This window comes from Hypanus sabinus, chromosome 6 (assembly GCF_030144855.1).
Source record: "Hypanus sabinus isolate sHypSab1 chromosome 6, sHypSab1.hap1, whole genome shotgun sequence".
Classification (NCBI taxonomy): Eukaryota; Metazoa; Chordata; class Chondrichthyes; order Myliobatiformes; family Dasyatidae; genus Hypanus; species Hypanus sabinus.
In genome coordinates this window covers 52,769,860-52,794,127 of record NC_082711.1, presented here as the reverse complement: position 1 = coordinate 52,794,127, position 24,268 = coordinate 52,769,860, and the positions used below count along the sequence as shown (strand labels likewise).

At 37.9% G+C, this 24,268-nt stretch overlaps 2 protein-coding genes across 16 annotated transcripts in view; both read right to left on the bottom strand.

Moving 5' to 3' along the window:
• LOC132395466 (nebulette-like) overlaps positions 1-16,281 on the bottom strand; it is a 72,101-nt gene extending 55,820 nt beyond the window's left edge. For 2 of the 12 annotated variants that reach the window (XM_059972118.1, XM_059972130.1), the window contains exons 1-5: positions 14,951-16,281; positions 14,122-14,292; positions 8,141-8,248; positions 1,913-2,106; positions 1,622-1,748 (exon numbers count right to left, since the gene is read on the bottom strand). The gene's annotated coding sequence lies outside the window, so the exon portion shown is untranslated. The remainder of the gene's footprint in view (positions 1-1,621; positions 1,749-1,912; positions 2,107-8,140; positions 8,249-14,121; positions 14,293-14,950) is intronic. The other 10 variants (XM_059972126.1, XM_059972122.1, XM_059972128.1 and 7 more) reach the window with 10 other exon arrangements.
• Positions 1-24,268, bottom strand: part of LOC132395468 (LIM zinc-binding domain-containing Nebulette-like) — a 304,667-nt gene that overhangs the window by 94,650 nt on the left and 185,749 nt on the right. For all 4 annotated transcript variants that reach the window (XM_059972133.1, XM_059972132.1, XM_059972135.1 and 1 more), the window contains exon 4: positions 16,288-16,395. In XM_059972133.1, coding sequence (XP_059828116.1) covers positions 16,288-16,395 — 108 coding nt within the window. The remainder of the gene's footprint in view (positions 1-16,287; positions 16,396-24,268) is intronic.

Genomic DNA, 24,268 nt, shown 5'->3' with positions numbered 1-24,268 from the left:
CCCTGTTTATCAGCATTACAGTAATAAGTCTCCAAGCTTCTCCCTTATTCAACTTGCCATGGACAACTAAACTGAAAAACTCTGAATGCATTGTCAAAATTTATAGTCCAGAAGTTGCTCCATGGCAGCAAAGGCACAGAAAACTGGTGATACACAACAGGCTAACATCCTTTGTGCAAGCAGCCCTTATTGCAACATTTTATTGTACAAGGTCCAAGGCAACAAGACTAGCCTTGAACACTGCCAGCAGCCTACAGCCTTTCCTCTGCTTACTCCCCTGCTGCAGGACAAGCAGAGAAATTTAGGAGGCGACAAGGTGTGAAGGGAGTGGTTCCTTACGATGCTGTGTTAGGAATGGGAAGGGTGACATGGAACCTCGAGTGAGACATCGAAGGAAACTAAAGAAAGCCAAGACCTTGATTCTTTTCAGGTCCACAGGATCTTGAATAGCAATTTATGTGAATAAAGATCTATAAAACAAAAGCTAATTCAATGTTGAGTTCAAAGGATGTGCCACTGATCATGAAAGTCAAGATGTAATGGATGACATCTACTGTATATACTGGCATAAACTGTACAGTTTAACCTCCAAATTTAAGAAAGACCACTGAGATGACTGGAAGTGCCCAATAGTGAGAGACCTTAATTCTGCTAGCTCTAGGGAAACACAAATAAGAACTTAATAATCTAGCTGATCTTGCTAGGAAAAAAATATGGAGAAATTGCTTCAGATATTATAATTCTGAAAGAGTAGGCACAGTGGCTAAAAACAGACAATTTCTACAGAATAAAGGCCCTCCAATAAGGGATAAAGAAGTAAAATTAAATGCAAAATGTTAAGGACAAATAAAAGGAATTTTTTTAAATCCTCAGCAGGCTGTGAGCTTGCTGAAAGCCTAGGTAAATGCTATAGTGTTTATAACAGAGGTACAGTCCAGATTTAATAAGTTAGCCAGATAGCTAAAGAAATGAAGGATAAAGGGATTGGAACAGAATGGTTAGATGGTACTTAACATTTTCATAAGATGAAAACCTCATCCTAAATCACTGTTTGGGGTGAAGCTCATTGCAACATCCTCTTTTCTAAGTATCTGTATTTACATATTCTTTATTTCGATTCACACGAACATTTTAGATAACTATATTTGTAACACCCTCAGCAAACATAATCCGGATAATATACTATTACCCCAAATTCTACATTAAAAACTGCAATTGCAATAGAGAAGGTGGTCAAAATTATCACATGAACAGTGCAAAACTGATGGGAAAGTTCAAATGCCTGAAAGAGAAAGAACTGACTACACTGTAAATATAATAGAACAAAACCTCTTTGAAATACTGTCCAACCAGAATTAGCTGGCAGAAAAAGATAAATGATTTTCAGAAACCTTCTAAAGTACACACCATCTGGGACAAATTGAGACAAAACTCTGAATCATCTTTTTTCCCTTAAAATTTCACCTTTTCCTCCATGAAAGTGGTGCTGGTTTAAATAAGCTATAAAAAGAAATTGGTTAAAAGGAAAAGGTTGAAAATGCAGGCCATTAAAAATTAATAGCAACAGACTCTGAGAATAAAAGACAGTTTAGTGACTTTATGAAAGGTAAAGAGCACTCACGATTTTCAAGTGGAATGAAGAAGATTGCTCAGTATTCCCATTTTTCAACCAGCTTCTAAAGTTGACAAGTCAGCTTATGTATTACATTCAGGCAGGTTTCTTTCTGTACAAAGAACATTTTTGGTACCTGTTATAGTAAATTGATTGTGTTCATATTGGCAAAACACCTCAAAGTGATAACAATTCATTTGAGAGTGCAAGCAAAAATGTTAGCTAGAGCCCAAACATAACTCAGTTCTGAAATGAAACATAGCATCTAAAATCTCAGTCACAATCATGCTGAAATCTTACCTTGCTTGTATATCTATCAGTGTCACCGTGGTAATGTATTGCCATTTCTAAATGTTGGCATTCATCATAAACAGCTCATTCGTTTGATATTGCTTCCTTCCTGTTGAATTCTGCTTCTGACCCCAAGCCTGCTCTTTTCATTTTCATTCACAAAAAGATGAATTCAGAAGGGTTCTTAAGTACCAGAAGACCAGCTATTGCATAACAAATTATATTAACAATTTATTTGGATCAATGAAGATAAATAGGATGCATTTCATGGCCAGAGGTTAGTCACATCATCAAGCATCTCAATTATATGACAAGCATGCTAATTTGGTTGTTTGAACTAACTTGGTGCCAATTCCATTTTCCTCTGAAACTTTCTTCAGTTTTCAAAGTTATTGCTGACTTAATGGACACTTAAATCCAATTAAAATTGTGGATAAATGTCACTTATAAAAACAGCTGAGACAGAAGCCTGATTCGTCATTGCTCTGGTTATTATGAGCAGGGAGGATAACCGAGACCACTGCAGTGTCTTTATTTCGCACTAGGCTCCACATATCTTTGTACCTTTTTATAATTTAAAAAGTCAAATACCAAATGTCAATAGTACATTTGAGGAAACACTGTACTTTAACCACTCTCGAGACAATTATTAATATGCTCTGTGCCACTTCCACAGTTGTGTGGTTTTTGCTGTGCGATTAAGGGCTTCATACACCAAGTAATTTTAAAGCTGCATGCTCAGTTTGCAAAACAACCATGTAATACGTTTTACAATGATGGGCCAGCTGATCAACGAAATAAAATATCTACAGGATGCAAGAAGCTTCAAAACAAAGGAGTGCATACTTAACTACCGGGCACACCAACTGGTGGTGCTTACATCACGCATGCATATCGTGATAAATTTAAATGAAGTTATGCTTGATGATGAATCTACTCCTTATGTTGACAATGAATCAACTACTTTGAAAAGTCACATAACAGGAATGAGTCAAGCTCTGCAGCACAAGGAATTCATTAAGGCAAAGATTCAAAGACTATTTATTATTAAAGTATGCATGCAGTATAGAACCCTAAGATTTGTCGTCACGGTCAACCCATTTACATGCAGTACATAAAGCACACCACTTTCTCATTGAAAATGGCTGAAAATGCTTCACCTTCATGATAGATTCAGAGTGCTGACTAGCATCATCTGCTAGTGAGATACACTGGCTGGGTGAGTGGTGTTACAACAACCTGACTCAACAAGAACAAGGAACTAATTGTGGACTTCAGGAAGGGAAAATCAGGAGAAGACACGCAAGTCTTCATTGAGGTGTCAGCAGTGGAAAGGTGGAGCAGCTTCAAGCTCCTCAGCATCAACACTTTAGAGGATCTATCTATCTAGTTCACTGACCTAGCTCACTGATGTAATAAGAAAGAAAGCACACCTGAAGCTCTACTTCGTTAGGAGTTTGATGAGATTCAGTGTCACCACAGACACTTACAAATTTATATACTGTAGATATAAATTCTGACTGGCTGCATCACAGCCTGGTACGGAAGCTCCAACACACAAGATTACAAGAGGTCGTAGAGGGTAGTAGCCTTGGCCAGCTTCATCCTCAGCACAAGCCTCCCCAATATCAAGGACATCTTCAAGAGGCAATGCCTCAATGTTGCATACATCATTAAGGATCCTCACCATCCAGGTCTTGCCTTCTTTTCATTACTGCCATCAGGGGGCTGAAGACCTATACTCAATGATTCAGAAACAACTTCTTGCCCTCTGCTATCAGATTTCTGAATGTCCCATGAAAATATAAACACTACTTGCTACACACACATAAAATGCTGGAGGAACTCAGCTGCCCAGGCAGCAAATATCATCTATTTTCCATAGATGCTGCCCGGCCTGCTGAGTTCCTCCAGCATTTTGTGTGTGTTCCTTGGATTTTCTGCATCTGCAGGTTTTGTCTTGTTTATGATTGGAACACTACTTGTTATTCCTTTTCTCTAAGTTATAGATGTTTATATCTTTACACTATACTGCTGCCTCAAAACAACAAATTTCACATTGTACATTAGTGACAATAAATCTGATTCTGAACCTCCTCAGCTGGTCTACGGCTTTTTATTGACGTGTTGGAGAACATGAATTTTCTTGGCTTGTGTCACCACTGTTTTGTACCCCTCAAAGCAGTTGATTCATTATCACAATCAGGAATAGATTCACCATCAGACATCACTTCATAATCTTCAACTCTGTCCCTGCTGTGATTACCTCATCAACACAGACACTTACTTAAAATAACTTCCCAGACTACAGACCAGGGTGATTGCACTTGGGACTTACTGGGCTGCTGATTTAGACTGATTTTATTTAGTTGGAATCACTTTAAATCTAATCACTGTTTTTCATTTAATTGTTGCCTCCTTGCTTTCTCCACTATGTTAGATCGTAAGTCCACACTGGAAAATTTGCCCAAATTGGCCCACCCTCTGGAGATGTGTTCACAGATTCGCTTGCTGCACCAACTCAGCAACCTCCGTGGCAATGACATGGAAATTCTAACCTACAGGTTACTGTGTGAACATCTTGCCTGCACTGTCTAGTGCAGATGATTTATGTGGAGGTCTCAGCAAAGCACCAACATCTTTTTTAATGAGAGAACTGACTCATTTTTTGGATTATGAAACAGCACCTATATATGTTGCCTTATGTTTATAATTGAAAGTTTTGCTGTTTGAATTTTCTTCTAGCATGTGCAGCATTTGGTCCCTTCAAGAGGAAAGCATCGGAAATCTACAATACCGACCAAGTCTCTTGCAATCACATGATGCTGTTCTTATTTAGAGAGTCATGAGGTCTGGAATTCTTAGGCCTTTTCAGTTGCCTGCTCTGTGAGGTTGTAACCCTACAAACCAAATCAAATTTGAAGCTTTTTGCACTTAACAGCCTATATAAAATCTTTTTTGTTGTCTCTTAAACCATGTGAACTTCTTTCAGCAAGTGGTCTACAAACAATCTAGAGGTGTGATGGTTCGATAATTATTTCAACACTACATTGCAGTCATTCTTTAAAAGAAATAGGAAATACTCAGCAGATCAAGCAGCATCAGTGGAAAAGGAAACAAGGCTAAATTTTCAGGTCAATGGCATTTCAATCGTTCTGAAGGTCACTGACCTGAAGTGTTAACTCGTTTCCTCTCTCCACAGATGCCACGTGACAAGTTATACAATTTTGTGGTTTTGTTTCACATTTCCAGTTCTTCGTTCTTCCATGCAAAAACTCAATTTCTCTAAGTTACTGGCCATGCCAAATTTGCAGCTCTTCTCTGGGGTCTGAAATATCCTTTCACTTCTATGCTACTCATGCACATGGGACACCTTTACTTCTAAGGAAGCGTTAAATTAATGACAGTGTGATAACACTGCAAAGTCAATGCCACTTTCTTCTTTTCTTGCAATAGTGGCTGCTACTTCAAGGATATTATTGATAATATAAAACATCCCCATCCGTTCCTTGCAGCTTATGAACAATTTACAAGCAGCTTTTGAATCACTGGTGATCTCTAAGCACAATAATATCTGCAAGACACGAGGAGCATCAAAAACATATCTCCACATTATGAAGGACTGACAAACTAGGCACACCGACACAGAGTGCTGACGTCATCACTTCTCTTCGTGGCCAGTCGCTCAGGATTGAGGATGACCTGCTTCCACTCCACATCCGTGGGTTCCACGGTGGTTGATGAGATCAGAAGGGGAACCACAAACTGCCAGAGGTGGGATAGGGTGCGCTTGATGTGACAGTTACATTGATAATTTTGAAGAGGATAGCATCTTTCTACCAGTTTCTCAAGGAGGCTTCAAGAAAGTCCCTGAAATAATTGTTCTGTCCTCCTGGTAATCTCAGGCCATTAAAGTTTAGATTCAAGTGCCTGTTTAAGGATACTGGTCTTGGGCATGTGAACAATACAGTCCATCCATCAGAATATACGTACATATAGGATACCATTAAGTTCAATGTTGTACAGTGTGACTTACATATTGTACACAAGTATATGTATATGTATACAAGTATATACACAAGTACAATCCCTTATTAAATTCCATTAAAAGATGAGCATGGTATTCTCTTTTAAAGTGGGAAATCGTCGCTTCAATGCCATATAATTCAAATAAAAAATCTGGAGATGCATGTTTTGTAATAGAAAGTGCAATTCATAGTCTAAAATTCATTTCATAAGAATCCAAATGCCTTAGGTTGCCCCTGGCGATACTTCACTTGGACTAATGTCAATAACAAGATGTTAAAACCCGCAATAAATATTCACAGAGTGCTCCCACTGTTTTGTATTTGCCAACAGTAGGGTAAAGAATAACAAGGTTTAAATAACCTATACAGCTTATTTGTGTTTACTATACAGTTCACTACTAACATGTAAATTATCCACCTCAAGATGTTTCATCTTCCCTTTGAAGTAATAATTTTCAGCAAAATGAATATTGTCAAACAGCAAGCTGTTTCCAGACAGCACTGGACACATTTTTAGCAGTTAACATTTGGCAAGCAACCAAAATTCCATGAGGAAATAAAGAGGTCTTTTAAGATTAGAAGCAGCATACCTCTGATCTGTCACAGAAATTAAATTTACAATTCAAAAGGAAATGGTGAATCTCTTTACACTCCAGCAATTATTATTTAAGGAACTTTTTAATCAGACTGCTGCTGAATAGAACTGAAAGCTGCCAAACTCAATATGCAGGCCAGGCAGGAGAAATTGATTAATATACAGAAACAAAGTTTAACGAGATCTGAAACACTAGCGATGTTTATTCTAGAGAATGGCAAACTGACCATCAATTTAACAGAAACAAAGGACTGAAACAAAAATAGAGGGGAGCCATTTCTAAAACTGAAATAGCAGGAAGCAGTTAAAGAAAATGTTTGCACTTTAAGGGACCTCATGGAATTAAACTGATGCCCAAATTGGAAATATATTTGACTAGGAAGTGGTACTGAATACAGAGCCCATTTACATTATCCTCTAACATTTATCCAACCTCTTTGTATGATCCGAGAGGTATAGTGAAACAGAGCTCGAAAATGGCTAGAGCTAACTGATAAAAACAAAGCAGCATCATCTCAGATTGCATTTTTTAAAATGGACAATATGTGTGAGATGCTGCAGGACATTAGTTCTGATAAAGGCTATAAATAGGGTGACAAAGCTCTCGGCAATCACACACTCATTAGCTGGTCTAAAAGTCGATGGAAACAATAAACAGGAACAAAACTTAACTTCTCAAAGGGAAACTTACTTAGCTGAAGCAACTGGCGCATTTCAGTGGCAATGTCCTTATTGAAACACAGATGTCTCAGACATCTCATTTCTCTGAGGTTCTGATAGAAAAGTGCTCCCTGAATATCAGAACATAATACAGTACAGCACAAGGACAGGTCCTTTAGTCCATGCTGTTGTGCCAAACTAATTAAACTAGTAATTAAACATCAGTCTAAATGCTGACGTAAGAAGATGGTGCAGGTAAACAATGCAATCAAATGCAATGTCCTTTAGACAGTTCAGAAACCCATTTCTTTCACCTCTTCCTCTTCTCGGCTACTATCTGTGTCTCACTTAATGCTACCAGAGTCTTGAGCTTTGTGCAAGGTTTAATTGGCACGGTTTATGGATTGTACTCTGTAACTCATGTTATGATGTGCTTCTGATCTCTGGTTACTCCTTTTTATTGCTATGTTGTGCGATTTTGATCTAGGCGGCCACAGCACTAAGTTGAACTAAAGTGAACTAAATTGAACCTCCCTAGACTGCTTCAATGACTTTGGGATTTGAGGTTTTATACTCTCTGTTTTTTTGCTGGCTTTTTGCGTTTGCTCAATTTGATTTTTGTTTGTGCGTTGGGTGTTTGATGCTTTTTTTTTGAGTGGGTTCAATTATGTTTCTTTGCTTCTTGGCTGTCTGTGGGAATCCAAATCCCACTCATACGTACTTTGATAATAAATGTATTCTGAATCTTTGCATCTTTAGTATTATACATTTCAACTCTGGGGAAAAAGGTACCAGGTATCCAAAATCAAATCCTGGAAGAGTGTGAATACTTGATGAGAACTCTTCTTCACACCCAGTCCTTTTTCTCCCATCTTCTTCTAGCAAGCTATCCTGCTCTGTATGCCCCTTACTCACTCTCCCAGTGGGTAGGGGAACATTTACAAGCATACTTACATGGTGAACATGTAATTTGTAGAGAAGCCCCAAAAGTCAAAACAAAGTCCGAATAGATTTGACATGTAGACTTCAAATTTCAATAGTTCTACGAAGTATCAATCACTTCTGGAAGTACAGAAACAGATAGTGAAAATCAATCACCAAATACCTTGAAAGTAACAGTCATGTTGAGTGCTCTTTGATAATGCATGATCCAAGCAGATTATCGAGATCCAAAATGGCAGAACTGGTAACAACTCAACTCTTCACAATAACTAACATCATGGCATTCTTAATGTGACTGTGACCCCCACTCAGTGCCAACGTTCTCAACTCCGCCACATACAACCCCTCACACCTCTCCTTGCTGCCACCTACACTCAGAATAACCCCCACCAACCACAGACCCCAATTCTGCATAGGTTCTGCAACTGCAAAGACACACCAGTGCCCAGGTATGGCAGCAGAGGATCTGAATTTTGTACTGCAGAATTCAGAGATTGGGGTGGAGGGCAGTGCAGCAATTGTAGTTACTAACAATTAAAGAATAACTATGAAGGAATTCATATTGGAAGAAATTTATCCATGAAATGCACAGCACAGTATTGTAATATGTACTGTATTCTAAGTGAGTTTTGCTGGAGTCAAAGAAAAACTATTTCAGAGGCAGAGGTCAATGCTACAAATTTGTATTTCTGGAAGTCTGAATTTCAGTATCATAAGGAAAGCAGGGATTGAACAGAAGAACAGCAGACAACCATTTAGGTCTGTTCCATATATGACTAATTATACTGCAAGAAGCTAAAGAGTTGTTAACACCGCTGAGCACATCGCATGAACCAGCCTTCCCTTTATGGACTCTGTCTATACTTCTCACTGCCTTAGTAACGTAGCCATGATAATCAGACTCCTATCCATCCCTTACATTTGCTCTTCTTCCCTCTCCCAAAAGTCTGGAAGCACATAACAGCAGGCTCAAGGACAGCTTCTATCCCACTGTTACAGACTCTTCACTGGACATCTTGAACGATAAAATGGACTCTTTCTCCTCAAAATCTGCCTCATTATGATCTTGCCCTTCATCAGTTACCTGCACTGCACTTCTTCCAGTAGCATTTGCACTTTATTCTCCATGTTTACTGTCTTACCTTATTGTAGCTCAATGCACTATGTAATGATCTGATCTGTGCGAACAGTAAGCAAGACATTTTCACTGTACGTTGGTAGATGAAAATTAATGAACCAATACCAATATTAACCTGAATTAAAACTCCCAATACTTCTTTTTCTCTCCTTTTTCTCCATTTTGCCTAATAGATTTACTAAAGAAAAATGTATTAGCTTTAACCTGACCACTTCAACTGACCCAGCATGCAAAGAAACGTCATTATTCCTTTCTTTTAGTATAATTTATTTTTGTCAGCTATAGTAATCTTACGACTTTGCACTGTACTGCTGCTGCAAAACAACAAACTTCACATCATCTAACTGACAATAAATCTGACTCTGAGATTCTGAGAAGCCTTAAGGAAATAAAATTCCAGATTACCTCCCTTTATTTGAAAACAGACTTCCTGATATGAATCCTAAGCAGCTGAACTCTAATTTTAAGAGAATGACCATTGTTCTAGATACTCCATCATAGCTAATACTTTATTTATGATACCCTATCATAACCTTTTATTTCATTTTAAACTCCTCAATTAAATCATCCGACAATCTTGTAACTCAAGGGACTATAAAACTTAGTTTATTCAAACTGCACTATCATTTAACCTTTGAAAGCCAGTGAACTGGCACTGCAGTGTACGAGCATCCTTCCTGAAAATATACTGTTCATAAAGGAATCCAGACTCAAGAGGCTCTGTACTACTGCAGTATCACAATCTCACTTTTGTAATTTGATATATTTCAAAAACAAATCTAAACTCAATGCACTAAATAAACTGGACATGTACTTTCCAGTAGAACAATGAAAGATGATCTCATCAAAAATATGTATTTTCTCAGGAAGAATATCTGGAAGATTAGGTGACACTGCTTCAGGATTACGCCTTGCTATTTAAGACAGTCATGAGGAGGGTTCAGAAAGAGATAAATTATTATCAACTCTTCTTTTTATGATACCCTTTAGGAACATCCACCCATCTTACGATCCTATCAGCTATCAACCCTTGTATTCTACAAACATTTTTAAGCAAGTGTCAATTCCTTCACCCAGTTAATAATTACCTTCCTGCAATTTTATTTTTTCTTTCTGGGTAAAGTTGTTTCAAAATGAAAAGTTAATAGTTATATTCAATATACATTACAGATTTCAGGCAGATGTGGCTCATCAGCTGTGGCTGACAGCTCATCTAGGAGAAGGAAACTCTGATCTCAAACCTCCACTGCTTTGTGGCTATGCACACTCATGCGGAAGAATTTGGGAGTAAACCCTGAGGAAATATCTGGAGCTAGAATCCCTAAGGCAGTTCAATGGACACCACTGGAGCCAAACTGTATCCGTTTCAGCTATTCCTTTGGATTCATCAGCTGCCTGGAGAGGGGGAGCCTGCTGCATAGGCATCAGCTTGCTCTCCATATCATACTGCCAGGGCTTGCATATGACAGCTAGGCCATAACATCCATGGTCAACCCCAACCAATGGAGCATCTCACATTACAAATACTAAAACTCCTTCATCTTTTACCTCTTTAATACAAAAATATCTAGAAATTTCTACATAATTAAGTGCCAGATATGTCATGACCAACAGGGGCTGATTAACTAAAGTAATATATTCATCGATGAAGCACGTTAACTAAATCTTTCTTCAGGATGACATTTTCAATTGCTTGATTTCTCTATATAGAGAATATAGAACAGTGATCAAAACCAGTCATCTAATCAAGCTGTTCAGATGTCACCACAGAGAGATTTATAACCATCTTCTATGCCCTGATTGCAATTTTCACTTTTAATAAACCTGGTCATATTGTTTTAAAATATTACTATGTTTATAGACTTTCCCTATAGAGATTTAGTTTTCTTTCCACCAGCAAATATATCTTAGCACAGTTACCAGAGCACTTGCTATGTGACATTTAGAATGAGGAGTTTCTCTAAAATGTGTACAATAATTTTCAGAAGATAGCTGTGCAAAAAATTGTTATTTATAGGCCAGCTGCCTCCAACCGCCTGCCAAACCAAGAACTAATTTCTTTCCCCAGTCATTTAGGGCAAAGGAACCTTACTTCCAACATGCTCATTATTGCAGATCAGAATCAGAATTGGCTTTATTATCACTGACATATACCGTGACATTTGTTGTCTTGTGGCAGCATTACAGTGAAGACATAAAAATTACTGGAAGTTATAAAAATAAATGAATAGTCCAGAAGAGGAATAACGAGGCAGAGTAGATGGACTCATGAACTGTTTAGAAATCTAACAGCAGAGGGGAAGAAGTTGTTGCTAAAATGCTGAGTGAGGGTCGTCATGCTCTTCTGCGATGGTAGTAACAAGAAGATATGTAATGGATGGTGAGGCTCTTTACTGATGGATGCTGCCTTACAGAGATGCCACATCTTGAGGATGTCCTTGATAGTGGGGTGGGTTGTACATGTGATGGAGCTGGAAAAGTCCCTCAGTAGCCTCTTGCGATTCTATACTGGAGTCTCCATCGTACAAGCATAGAAATTTGCAGGTCTTTGCATATATACCAAATCTTCACATACCCCTAACAAACTATGGCTGCTCGTGCCCTTTTTTCGTGATTGCATCAATGTGTTAGGCCCAGAACAGATCCTCAGAGATCTATCTAAGGAGTTTGAAACTGCTCACCATTTCCAGGAATGACTCCATGAGGGCTGGTGCATGTTTCCCAACTTCCTCTCCCTGAAGTTCATACTCAATTTCTTGGCCTTGCTGACATTGAGTTTGAGGTTGTTGTTGTTGTTGCAATGCTCGTCAATCAGCCAGTCTATCTTGCTCCTGTACGCCTCCTGTAGCTGAATGAGATTCTGCCAACAACAGTGGTGTCATTGCCAAATGTACAAACGTTTGTACATGTGGTTTTTGAACTAGCCACACAGTCATGGAAATGCACTTGTGTTGATTGTCAGCGAGGCGGAAATGTTATTATCGAACTGCACCGAATGCAGTTTCCTGACGAGTATGCCAAGGGTCCAGCTGCAGATTAACTGGATCTGTTGATCCAGGTTTCGAAGCTTGTTGATTAGAGTTGAGGGGACAATGCTGAACTGTAATCAATAAACAGCACCCTGAAGTATGTTTTGCAGTAGTCTAAATACTCCAATGCTGAGTGAAGAGCTGCTGAGACTGAATCCACTGTAGACCTGTTACGCTGTTAGGTAAATTGCAGTGGGCCGAGTCCTTGCTCAGGTTGGGCTTAATCTTAGCCTTGACCAACATCTTTGTGATCTACTAGCAGGAATAATGAGGAGAGCCAGTATGAAAGACAGGAAAGAGAGACACTCATGGAGAAATAGAGTTATATAGCATAGAAGCATGCCCTTCAGCCTAACTTACCCATGCTGACCAAAGTGCAACCCTCAACTAGTCCCATTTGCCTGAATTTGGTCCATATCCCGCAAAATGTTTCCCTCCACAAATCTGTCTAAATGCCTTTTACGTGTTGTGACCGTATTCACTTCAAACCACTTCCACTGATGGCTCATATACCCACAACCCTCAGGGAAAATCATGCCCATGAGGTCTCCTTTAAATCTTTCCCCTTTCACCTTAAATCTTTGCCCTTTAGTTACAGAATCCACCACCCTAGGAAAAAGACTGACTGTTCATGCTTGTTTCCTGCACATAATCTGCAAGATAGCCATGGTGCACTATATACAAGAACACAGATACTGAACAGAAATTAGAATGCAAGCCAAATAGTCTGAGACATTTGAAAATGGTTCTTGGGAAAATGAATAATGCAGTGATAGCAGTCAAACCTCACTGCTGCCAGCAAGTGTTGAGAGAAATATGGGAAGATTCTCCTGGGCTTGGTGGAACATTTATAGAAATAAATTAACAGCTCTTCTAGTCTGTTATTTGGTGAAGTGACTAAGGAGCATCTATCATGAAGGACCTTCATCATCCAGGACACACCCTCTTCTCATTACTAACCAGGGGAGATATATAGGACCCTGAAAACCTACACTCAATGATTCAGTCACAGCTTCTTTCCCTCTGCCATCAGATTTCTGAATGGTCCATGAAATTACCTCATTATTCCCTTTTGTTTTTGCACTATTTATATTCATAATTCATAACAATTTTACATCTCTGCAATGCACTGCTGTCATAAAACAACAAATTTCACACCATCTAATTCAGTGATAATAAACATGATCCAGAAATGTGCTTTCCAGTTTTAAAGGAATGTATTTGTCAATATTTCAATATTTATGATTGTGGTGAACTGCATATACCTGTCTGGACACGCCCCCCTGCTGACTGCTCCTGTGGCTCCTCCCACAGACCCCAGTATAAAGGCGATTGGGGACACAGCCCCGGCCTCAGTCTCCAGGATGTAGTGTGATTGTCAACTGCTGCTTGTTCTTTCCTCCAGCCAATAAAAGCCTATATCTCGCCTCACGTCTCTAAGAGTTATTGATGGTGCATCAATAATACCCCTGTCTGAGTGAGAGGGGTGATGTCAGCGCTACTGACGGTAGGAACCAACAGCTGCAGAAGGCACGACTGTTGTGCCAATACAATAGCCAACACTCACCCACCAAACAGTCTTGTTTAGGAGAGGAGGAATAAAGTCTGGATTTATACTTATTAAGTATATGTCAAAATAAATATCAAAAGGGTGAGGGTTATCAGGGCTTCCTTCTCACTTTGAATATAATACGCTGGATTACTGAAAGATGTTACACACTTATTTTTTTCATTTATTTACATATTCATTGGAAGTACTTTTTGAAAGTTTTAGAGTTTCCTATATTTTAGGACTATGCAAAGTATAATAAACTTGATATATTTACCTGCTACACCTAGGTCATGCTGTACAATGTTTATACACCTGGTTCCAATTTCTCTTGTTTAACTTCAATTACTGCTGGCAACATGAAGCGTTTGATACAAATTCAATTATGCAACACCATCACTGGCATCAGCTATGCCATTTGAATGGTATAGGAGCGTACACTTTAAGACTAAAAGAATTATGCATGGATTAGAATAAGGAAAGTCATATTATACATCACAGATTTCAGATTGCAATTTGCTGAAATAACTAGATTATATTTCCATGATAATATGAGTGCAATTAGCTACGTTCAGAGTCCTTGCAGTCCTGTGACACTAAATTTTTCAGCCATGTTTAAAAAGCGTAGCAACGCTGCTGAAACTATGTTGCATATATTTAAGTCATAAATAATAATATTCATGATGACATAATTACACATGTAATGAAACGTATTTCTGATCACAGACAGGAAAGCAAAATTTCAGCAAATATAATAAACAGTTTCAATATTATATTAGGCAGCCAGATTATGAAATTAAACTTTCATTGGAAAGTGAGGGTCTTTTATGACTTAGATTCAAACTGGTCAAATGCTTTTAATACAGACTTACAATAGAATAGTAATCAATACATAGGCATCAACACCAATCAACAGTAATGGCATACCAAATTTGACGAAGTTTGATATCAATATATGCAAAAAGAATAAAAAATTATTTAAATTATCTCATTAAAAACAATACTCAGATCTTGATTCTATGACTCTAATCTCATTTTACATAAGTAAAGCCAGTTAATGTCATTTTACACTATGCTAGCACTGATTATTCACTGAGGCAACCCACCAAAGATCAATTAACAAGTGCTGAAGTAATCCAAATTGCAAAGATTTTCTAAGATTTAATGGTACACAGATGTAAGTTTATTCAGATGATGGATCACTTTACTACATCCACGTACCACTCTAAGTACATGTTAAATCACTTTAAGGGTGTATTTCACAAATTGTGCCTTCAGGGCTTGATTTCAATGACTGCAGCATATCTGCAATAAATCAGAAAATAAAATTAAGTTCTTATACATGAAGAAAAATATTTTATTAAGTTACTGATTATTTCCTGATCAAAATAATTCAAGCCTGCAAAATTTTAAGAAAACCCCTACCTTATTTTCTGATACTCTTCAATATCTATTAGCCACTGTAGATGCACTTAAACACGTGAAGCTTGAGACCTTCAGTTCAAAATGATGAATTGTGCAGTCAGTGTGCCTTAATGTTCCTTATAGTTGTGTAAAAACATTTCTTGGTAATAACAAACACCAGAAAAAAATCCATTGTGCTCAGCCAAACATTGCCAATTTAATGTTAGTTCATGCAGCTTAAGATAAGTGATCCACTGCATTTACACGATTCTTAAAGACCACAAGAATTCTGATCTAATTAAATAGTTACTGGAATAATTACTTTGAAAAAGAAATCAGATTTTAAAAAGGCATATTCAATATTTGGAAGAAAAATTTTGATAATATCAATATCCAATTATTCATGTGGTCTTCAATAGACAATGCACAGACAGAGGAACAGATTGTGGGTCGGTACCTTTACTTAACATAAGATGTATTGAACTTGAATTAATTCAGGTAGTGGAAGACCAAGAAAGCCTAACATCCCTTCAGTCTGCACAGACCTTCAGAGATTAAGAAATGGGAAAACAAGTAAATACAATTTTTTAGAAAGGCACGATAATTGCAAATTTAAACATTTTCTTTCTGAATCAAGAAGTGATGGCTACATTCATAACTGACATATGGTGTATTTTGTGCATATATGTCCATGTGTATGTCACAACACTCTCACAGCCTCACATGCACTTCCAGAATCCATATGAAACAAAACAATTTTCATCATCTGAGAAGAAAAACTGTAAGAAAAATAACAGAATGTTTCTTTTGGATTGGATGCATTTCACATTACAAAGTACATCAGGAAATAGTTAGGAGAATTATCTGGACTTGCCATATCATTCCACATTTCACACCCAGGCATTCCATTTCCATCACATGCATTTGCATTCTCTCCTAACACTGCAATTCAATCTGCATTTCACTTAATTTAGCAAAACAATACAAGAATAGAGAAAATACAGTTCTCATGCATGTTCTCACACAGAACATTACATACATTACTGATCTGCTCTTGGGTTCTTTTTAATCTTTGCAGTTCAGGAGTGTCAGTAACAATGCTAAATCCTCTTCCTCGGTTCCTTTCAAAGTCTTCTTTGTATTTGGCCTGGAAGAAAAAGAAAATGGTGTTTAATTAATATTTTTTTCATAGAATCATGAAATGGCACATCTTCAGAGAAGGCTATTTGACCCACAAGGTCCCTACAAGCTCTAGAAACTAAGCTCCACTGACATCTTTTCTCATAATCCTGCGCATTATTCCCTTTAAATCTTTACCCAAGTATGTTTTTTAAATGATCGGAGAATTAGCTTCTAAAATACATACATGCAGTGTAATTCAGATCAAAATTATGCTGAGTAAAAAAGATAATTTTCTAATGCCACCTCTAATTCTTTTGTAAATTTTACAAGTCAGTGGCAACTAGTCGCTACTAATTCTGGAACGGGACAGTTCCTCAGTTGGTACATCAGAACTGATATTTTGAACTGCTGTTAAACCTTCTCTGGACTCCTTCAAGGATCCAACTTCTCTGATCTTACCAAACAACTGGTCTTTCCCTCATGATATCTTCCTAATAAATTTCTTAATATTAATCTTAAATGGCAAGGTTCAGAATGGTTATAACACTCTAAGTGAGGCCTATATAGATTCAACATTAATTCTTCATTTATTTACTTTATTAAAAAATGCTTCTAAACAACCTTCTCAACCTTTTTAGTACATGCACCCCCCCCCCCCCCCGCCGCAAATCATTCTGTTTCTGAACCTTGTCCTTAACAATTGAGCTATATGGTCTATATTCCCTCTCCACTTTCTATCACCAAAATGAATTACTTCATGCTTCTCCAAATGAAGCAGATACACAATTAATGAAGCTATGTACAGACGCAGGTCTATATCCTCTAAAAACCTCAGGAACATACATGTACAAGAGAGAGATGCAGAAGTAGGCTATTCCGCTTCTCATATCTGTTCTGCCATTCAATAAAATTGTCAGAGATCTTTGACCTAGGGCAACAGTGCACTAATCGGCATCCTTTACTCTAAAAATCAATTATCTGCCTTGAATATATTTCACAGACTTCCTTGATACTGAATCCTTAGAATTCTCTACTTTCTGGTTGAAGGTGGTTCTCTGCATTGCTGTCCTAAATGACCAACCTCGTATTCTGCAATCACAACTACTAGCTTTAGACGTACCAAATAGGGGAAACATAAACGCTGCATTTATCCTTTCAAGATCCTTTAGAGTAGTCTATATTTCAGCGGCAGCATTTCCCATTCATCTAAACTTGGAAGAGCACAAGCCCAATATACTCACGAACAACTAATATCCCAGGAATCAATCTGATGAACTGTAACTGGTCTCCCTCAACTGCAGGTCCATACCAGATACCAGATCTATAAACAAATTTTCAGATGCAATCTTACCACTGCTCTTTACAATTAGTACGCTTGTACTTAAATCCTCTTGCAATAAAGGCCAATATACCACTTGCCCTCCTGATTGCTTCCTGAACCTGCACATTAACATTCAGTGATTCATGCACAAAACACTCTGGTATCTCTTCACACATTTCAAGCACTCATCATTTTAAAAACACACTCTGCCTTTTTATTATTTCCTATGAAAGTGATCATCTCACATTATCATCTGATTTTCCATCTGCCACGTCCTTTCCCATTGTCTATACCCTGCTGAATCTACAATGTCCTCACAGCCCACACCACCGCCCAGTTTTCTATCATTATCAAACTTCAGTGTACTATATTTGATCCTCTTACTTGACTCACTGGATTATGAACAACTGGGGGACTGGGATCAGCCCCTGTAGAACTTCACTAGCCACAGGCTTTCAATCTGAAAATTACTCATTTATTCCCATTCTCTATTTTCTGCCCACTTACCATTTCTCAATCCACAGGAGAATCCGCTCTAAATTTGTTTAATAATATTTTGTTCAAAGGGCTGCTTACAGGCGAAATACACATCAGCCAGCTCATCCTCATCTTTCCTACAGGTACAAACTCCAGTCATTTCCTCAGAGTTAGCAAACACAATTTATTTTTTGTAAATGCCTGTTGATTCTGCCCAGTCCTTTTATTTATTTCCATGTGATCTATTCTCACTTCCTTAATAAAAGATATCAGCACTTTTTCCACCACACTAATTTATCCATAGTTCCCTGCTTTCTCTATCCCTCCTGAACTACTGTACATCGTTTATTACTTTTCTAGGTTTCAGCTCATTTTGAATCCTGAAATTATACCCTCAATATCTAAATCATGGCAAAGAGAAGCTGAAGTTCTAATCTCAATTCTGGGTGAAAGCACAGTCTGCAGTCAGTGGGAAGAATCCCTCAACACTACTCTATGCTTTCTACCTCTTCTGCTATTACTTACCCAGACTGACACGACTCCTTTAACTCAAACAGCTATCATTTTGCTAACAAATAAATTATGTGCTGCTTCACAAAGTGTTTTTGAAAGTACATTTTTATATCAATAGTTTAATATCTGAACATAGAAATTATTTTCAGATTTCTGGAGAACAAAATAATCCATGTGCTTACATTTTGAAAATTTATTTGCATTCCTCTGTGGAAACACTCACATTGTAATTTCTTCACATAAAGGTAATGGCAAGCCTTGTGTTTTGTTCTACCATAAAACAAGGCTCAGCAAATACAGATTTGCTAATAGCATTCAAGACTTCATGCAGCAGCTCCTATTAAAGAAATTCTAAACAAGGAAGTGGCTAGACCAGAATTTGAAGTCAATATCGAAACTGCAGCACTGCACAGATTTTTTTTTAATACAGTCTGCCAAGATCCTTCCTTTTGTTGATACCTGCTGCTGAGTATCGTTGGTAACCAGTAGCCATGAAGTCATTAAACTGTCTAAGCCAATTATAATAAAGCATTCTCCATGTCTAGGAACCTGAAAGCATTTCTAAATACAAACAAGAGAAAGTCTGCAGATGCTGGAAATCCAAGAAACACACACAAAATGCTGGAGAAACTCAGCAGGCCAGGCAGCATCTATGGAAAAGAGTATAGTCAATGTTTCAGGCCGAGACCCTTCTTCTAGACTGGAAAGAAAGAAGTCGGAGTAAGAAGGTGGGGGGAGAGGAGAAGTAGTACAAGGTAGTAGGTGATAAGAGAAACCAGGAAAAGGAGAGGGGTTGTAAAGAGCTGAGAAGTCGATTGGTGAAAGAGATAACGGGCTTAAGAAGGGGGAATCTGATAGGAGAGACGGCCATCGAAGAAATGGAAGGGGGGGGACCACCTGAGGGAGGTGATAGGCAGGCAAGAAGATCAGGTGAGAGAGGGAAATGGAAATGGGGAATGGTAAAGAAGAGGAAGGGGGACATTACCAGAAGTTCAAGAAATCAATGTTCATGTCATCAGGATGGAGGCTCCCCAGACAAAACATCAGGTGTTGCTCCTCCAACCTGAGCGCGGTCTCATCTTGTCAGCAGAAGCGGCCATGCACTGACATGTTGCCCATCCGCCAGAAGACTAGGAGACCACTTCACTAAGCACCGACCAGGTGCTACGTGGTGGTCACGCTGTCTGCCAGAGAAAGCAAGATCTCACAGCGACCATCCATTTTAATTATACTTCCCATTCCCATTGCTACTCAGCATTTTGCGTGTGTTGCTAGCATTTGGAATTTATTTTTTTTTTAATCAGTATACAATGCAATAAAAATTTGGGATGTATATTTATCACTAAATTATAAGTTGAATTACAAGAAACAAATTTTACGAGGAAAGTATCTTTCCATTTTCCAGATGCTTTTAAAACTTTAAGGAAGAAAGTCACAATCTACATACATAAAATTAGGTTTTTTGGGTGTCATTAAGTTTCCAATCAAATAACTGATGGGGTACTGTATTATCAAGATCTCATTTATATCTTGCATAAATAATCATTAGCTTTTCAGGAAGTTTTGAATTTCAAATATATGAAATTCACATTATTTCAAGCGATTTCAGGATGATTGCACAGGAAAAGGAAATGGATACTGGACCACGAACATCAACACAAAATTACACAAAAACACAAAGATAGTGAACACTGGCTGTTCTCAATGCCATCACCACTGAAAAATGTAGACACTCATTATCTAAAGGGGACACCCAAATGAAAAGAAAATCAATACTTCTTCATTACACTACTGAGATCATTGATGCTTCTGATTACCATTTTATATGTTTCACTGCCATCTATGTCAGGATAAGACATTTAAAAAATAGTCTTTCCAGGGCTGAGAGCATTTTGGCATAGAATTCAAATTTTTAGACACCACTTATCATACTTGAAAACTGAACCAAGTGATGAATGGGTTCTTATTTACTCCAAAAAAGAGGTATGCAAAGTTTCAAAACATTCACACCAGCTCCCACTAAATTGAACACTACTGGTCATTGATTTAATCTGCTTTCCAGAAGAATGTCAGAATTACATATTGGTTCTATTGAATCTATCACTTTGGAACACTAATGTTCTAAGATCCAGCTGGATTTAAGCAGAAGGATAAGGATTCTAAATAGGAGCCACTAGAATACATTGAATCATTGTAACTCAGGAGGTACAGTGAAGCCATGGTATGAGAGAAGATGCAGAACCCAAAGCTTTCAGTAACTTAAAGATGACAGATTACAGAAAAGAATCATAATCAGGCTTATCATCACTGACACATCATGAATTCTTTTGTTTTGCAGCAGCAGTACAGTGCAATACATTTAAAAAAAATTATGATAAAACAATAATACAAAAAGAGGGCTTTGATGGTGAATACTGCTTTTCTGAGGCAGCAACTTTTGTAATGTCCTCAATAATGGGGTTAGTGCCCATGATGGAGCTGGCAGAGACTACAGCCCTCTGCAGCTTGAAGATGGTCATCCATTGTACTGTTGGGCCCTCGATGAGGACAGGCGTGTGTTCTCCCGACTTCCCCTTCTTGAAGTCCACAATCAATTCCTTGACATTGAATGGAATGTTGTTGTTGTGACACCACCCAACCAGCAGATCTATCTCCGTCCAGTACGCCACCCAATCAGCATCTAAGATTCTGTCAACAGTTATGTCACTGGCAAATTTATAAATGGTGTTTGACCTGAGCCTATCCACACAGTCACGAGTGCAGAGTAGAGTCAAGGCAAGAGATGGCAAAGCAATGATGAGAACTTTACCGATAAACTGTTCAAACAAATGGAACAAAGTTATGCAACCAGAAGGCTATTTTCTAAAACGTGGAGGACATGGAGAGTAAATCCAGCCTAGCACAAAATGGGGAAACAAGACAGTATTAAAAAAATTCTCTGAGGAAAATAGAACTGATCAAAAGACAGACAGTTTGTGGCCACTGTCAGAAGAAATGGCTTTAAAACATTTTAAATGGAAGGAATTATGAGCCACATGAACATATGTACCTTGTGTTCCCTTAAAAATAGGCACTTGAAAATGATTATGCTATCATGTTTTTAAATTCAAGAATATTCCCAAATTCCACATTGAAATTATTTGAAAAGCCAATTCAATTACTGTTGCAGTAATTTAGTTGAGTGATAATTTCAGGCACCCTTCTCAACAACCAATAGAATGGATCTTGTCAGAAGAACATGGCTATAATCCTACATTTTACAGCAACTTCAAGAATCCCATGTCAAAATTTATTAAACACAAAAATGCAAACAACAATTATTACAATGCATCAATTTTCATATCCTTATTATGTGACAAATGTCATTTGACAATTACTTAACCCTAAGTATAATATTCTGGTTGAAGTACATAATAGAAATTGAAAATAAGTATTTGAATAAGCATTGCATTTTACATGAGAAGAAATGGGGTGGCAAAACAATTGGATGAATAAGGAATACCACTGGATCTTGGGACATACATAGGGGCATTAAAGTGCAACAGGCAGTATTGCAGATGGAAGATCAAGGGCTTGTTGGAATTAGAAAGTGATGAAAATGTTTCCTCAGTTGCTCACAAATATTAACAAAACAAACATGTTAATTTAGTTGTTGCCTGATCATCCATTCACTTTACATCTCCAAATTCTGAGAATTCTACAGAATTTCTCAAGCCCATTCAACACAGCTCTAATCCCTCACCAAGTCAGGATAATTCAAACAGAATTGCTCAAGACCAACCAGTACAGCTCTAATCCTAAAAATGAGGAAGTAGAAGGATAGGTCAGTAAGTTTGCTGATGACACAAAAGTTGGGGATGTTGTGGATAGTCTGGAAGGTTGTCAGAGTTACAATGTGACATCGATAGGATGCAGAACCGGGCTGAGTAGTGACAGATAAGTGAAAAGTGGTTCATTTTGGTAGGTCAAATTTGAAGACAAAATATATTAATGGTAAGATTCTTGGCAGTATGGAGGATCAGAGAGATCTTGGGGTCCATGTCCATAGGATACTCAAAGCTGCTTAACAGGTTGACAGTATTGTTAAGAAGGTGTATGGTGTGATACCATTCATCAATCATGGGACTGAGTTCAAGAGCTGTGAGGTAATGTTACACCTATACACCTATACACCTAGACCTTGGTCAGACCCCATTTGGAGTACCGTGTTCTGCTCTGATCAGCTCACTACAAGAAGATGTGGATACTATAGAAAGAGCACACAGGAGATTTACAAGGATGTTGCTTGGATTAGAGAGCATGCTATATGAGATTAGCCTGACTGAACCTGGCCTTTTCTTCTTAGAGTGACGAAGAATGAGAGGCAACCTGATAGAGCTATATAAGATGATGAAAGACATAGATTGTGTGGATAGCCGGAGGCTTTTTCCCAGGGTTGAAATGGCTAACACTAGGGGGCATAGTTTTAAGGTGCTTGGAAGGAGGTACAGAGGGGATGTCAGGGGTAAGTTTTTTTCTTACGCAGAGAGTGGTGGGTGTGTGGAGTGTACTGCCACCAACAGTGGTGAATGCGGATTAAATAGGGACTTTTAAGAGACTCTTGGACAGGTACATGGAGCTCAGAAAAATAGAGAGCTATGTGGTAGGGAAATGCTAAACAGTTTCTAGAGTAGGTTACATGGTTGGCACAACATTATGGGTCGAAGGGCCTGTGAAGTGCTGTAGATTTCTATGTTCTCATCCCTCACTATGTCAGGAGGAAATGTATCAGAATAAAGGTTGAAAATAGTTTAATTCCTGCATTGATTTTCTTTCCTGAAATTAAATCAAATTCAAACACAATCCCAGAGGAATACAACTTGCACAGAAAATCAGAGCATACAAAATTTATTGTGCACATAAAACCTCATGAATAATTTTTCGAAAGCAGTACATGTATTCCCTTCATGGTAATCAAGAAAACTACCAAATAGCAACCAGCGACTTCAAACAAAGCTGTCATCTTCAGTAGAGAACACTGAACCAAACAGTTATAAGGAAAGTTGAGGGGAACAAAATTTAGCCATTGGCATGTACAAAATTCAATCATTCATATCAAAGGAGAAAATAACATAAATACCTAAAAGCTTTAAAAGGTGTGCTGCATTATATTCTAGTAGATCAAAGCAGAAATACATTCGATTAAATTTTGATATTTGGTGCATTTCTCCATTATACAAAACAAAGCAGACAGAATCGATTCAACCTACAATCCCTGTGGAAAGCAGAGTTGGGGGGGGGGGGGAAGGGTTGATAAAGATATGTTTAGTGGTAGGATCCCTTTGGAGATGGCAAAATTGCAGGGGATGGCATACAGAGGGAGAAACATTGCTAGTTTGCTATTGAGGGCATCTTAATCAATGCAAAAACATACTGTAAATTCTACTTATGAACAATGAACAAAGTACCTTTAATATCCTAGGAATATGTAAATAAGTTAAAGTAAATTCAAAGCTTGATGAATAAAAGCAATGTACTGTACAAACGGTTACTATGACAACATTATCTTACAATTTGATCACTGAAACAGTAAAGGTGTGAACTGTGG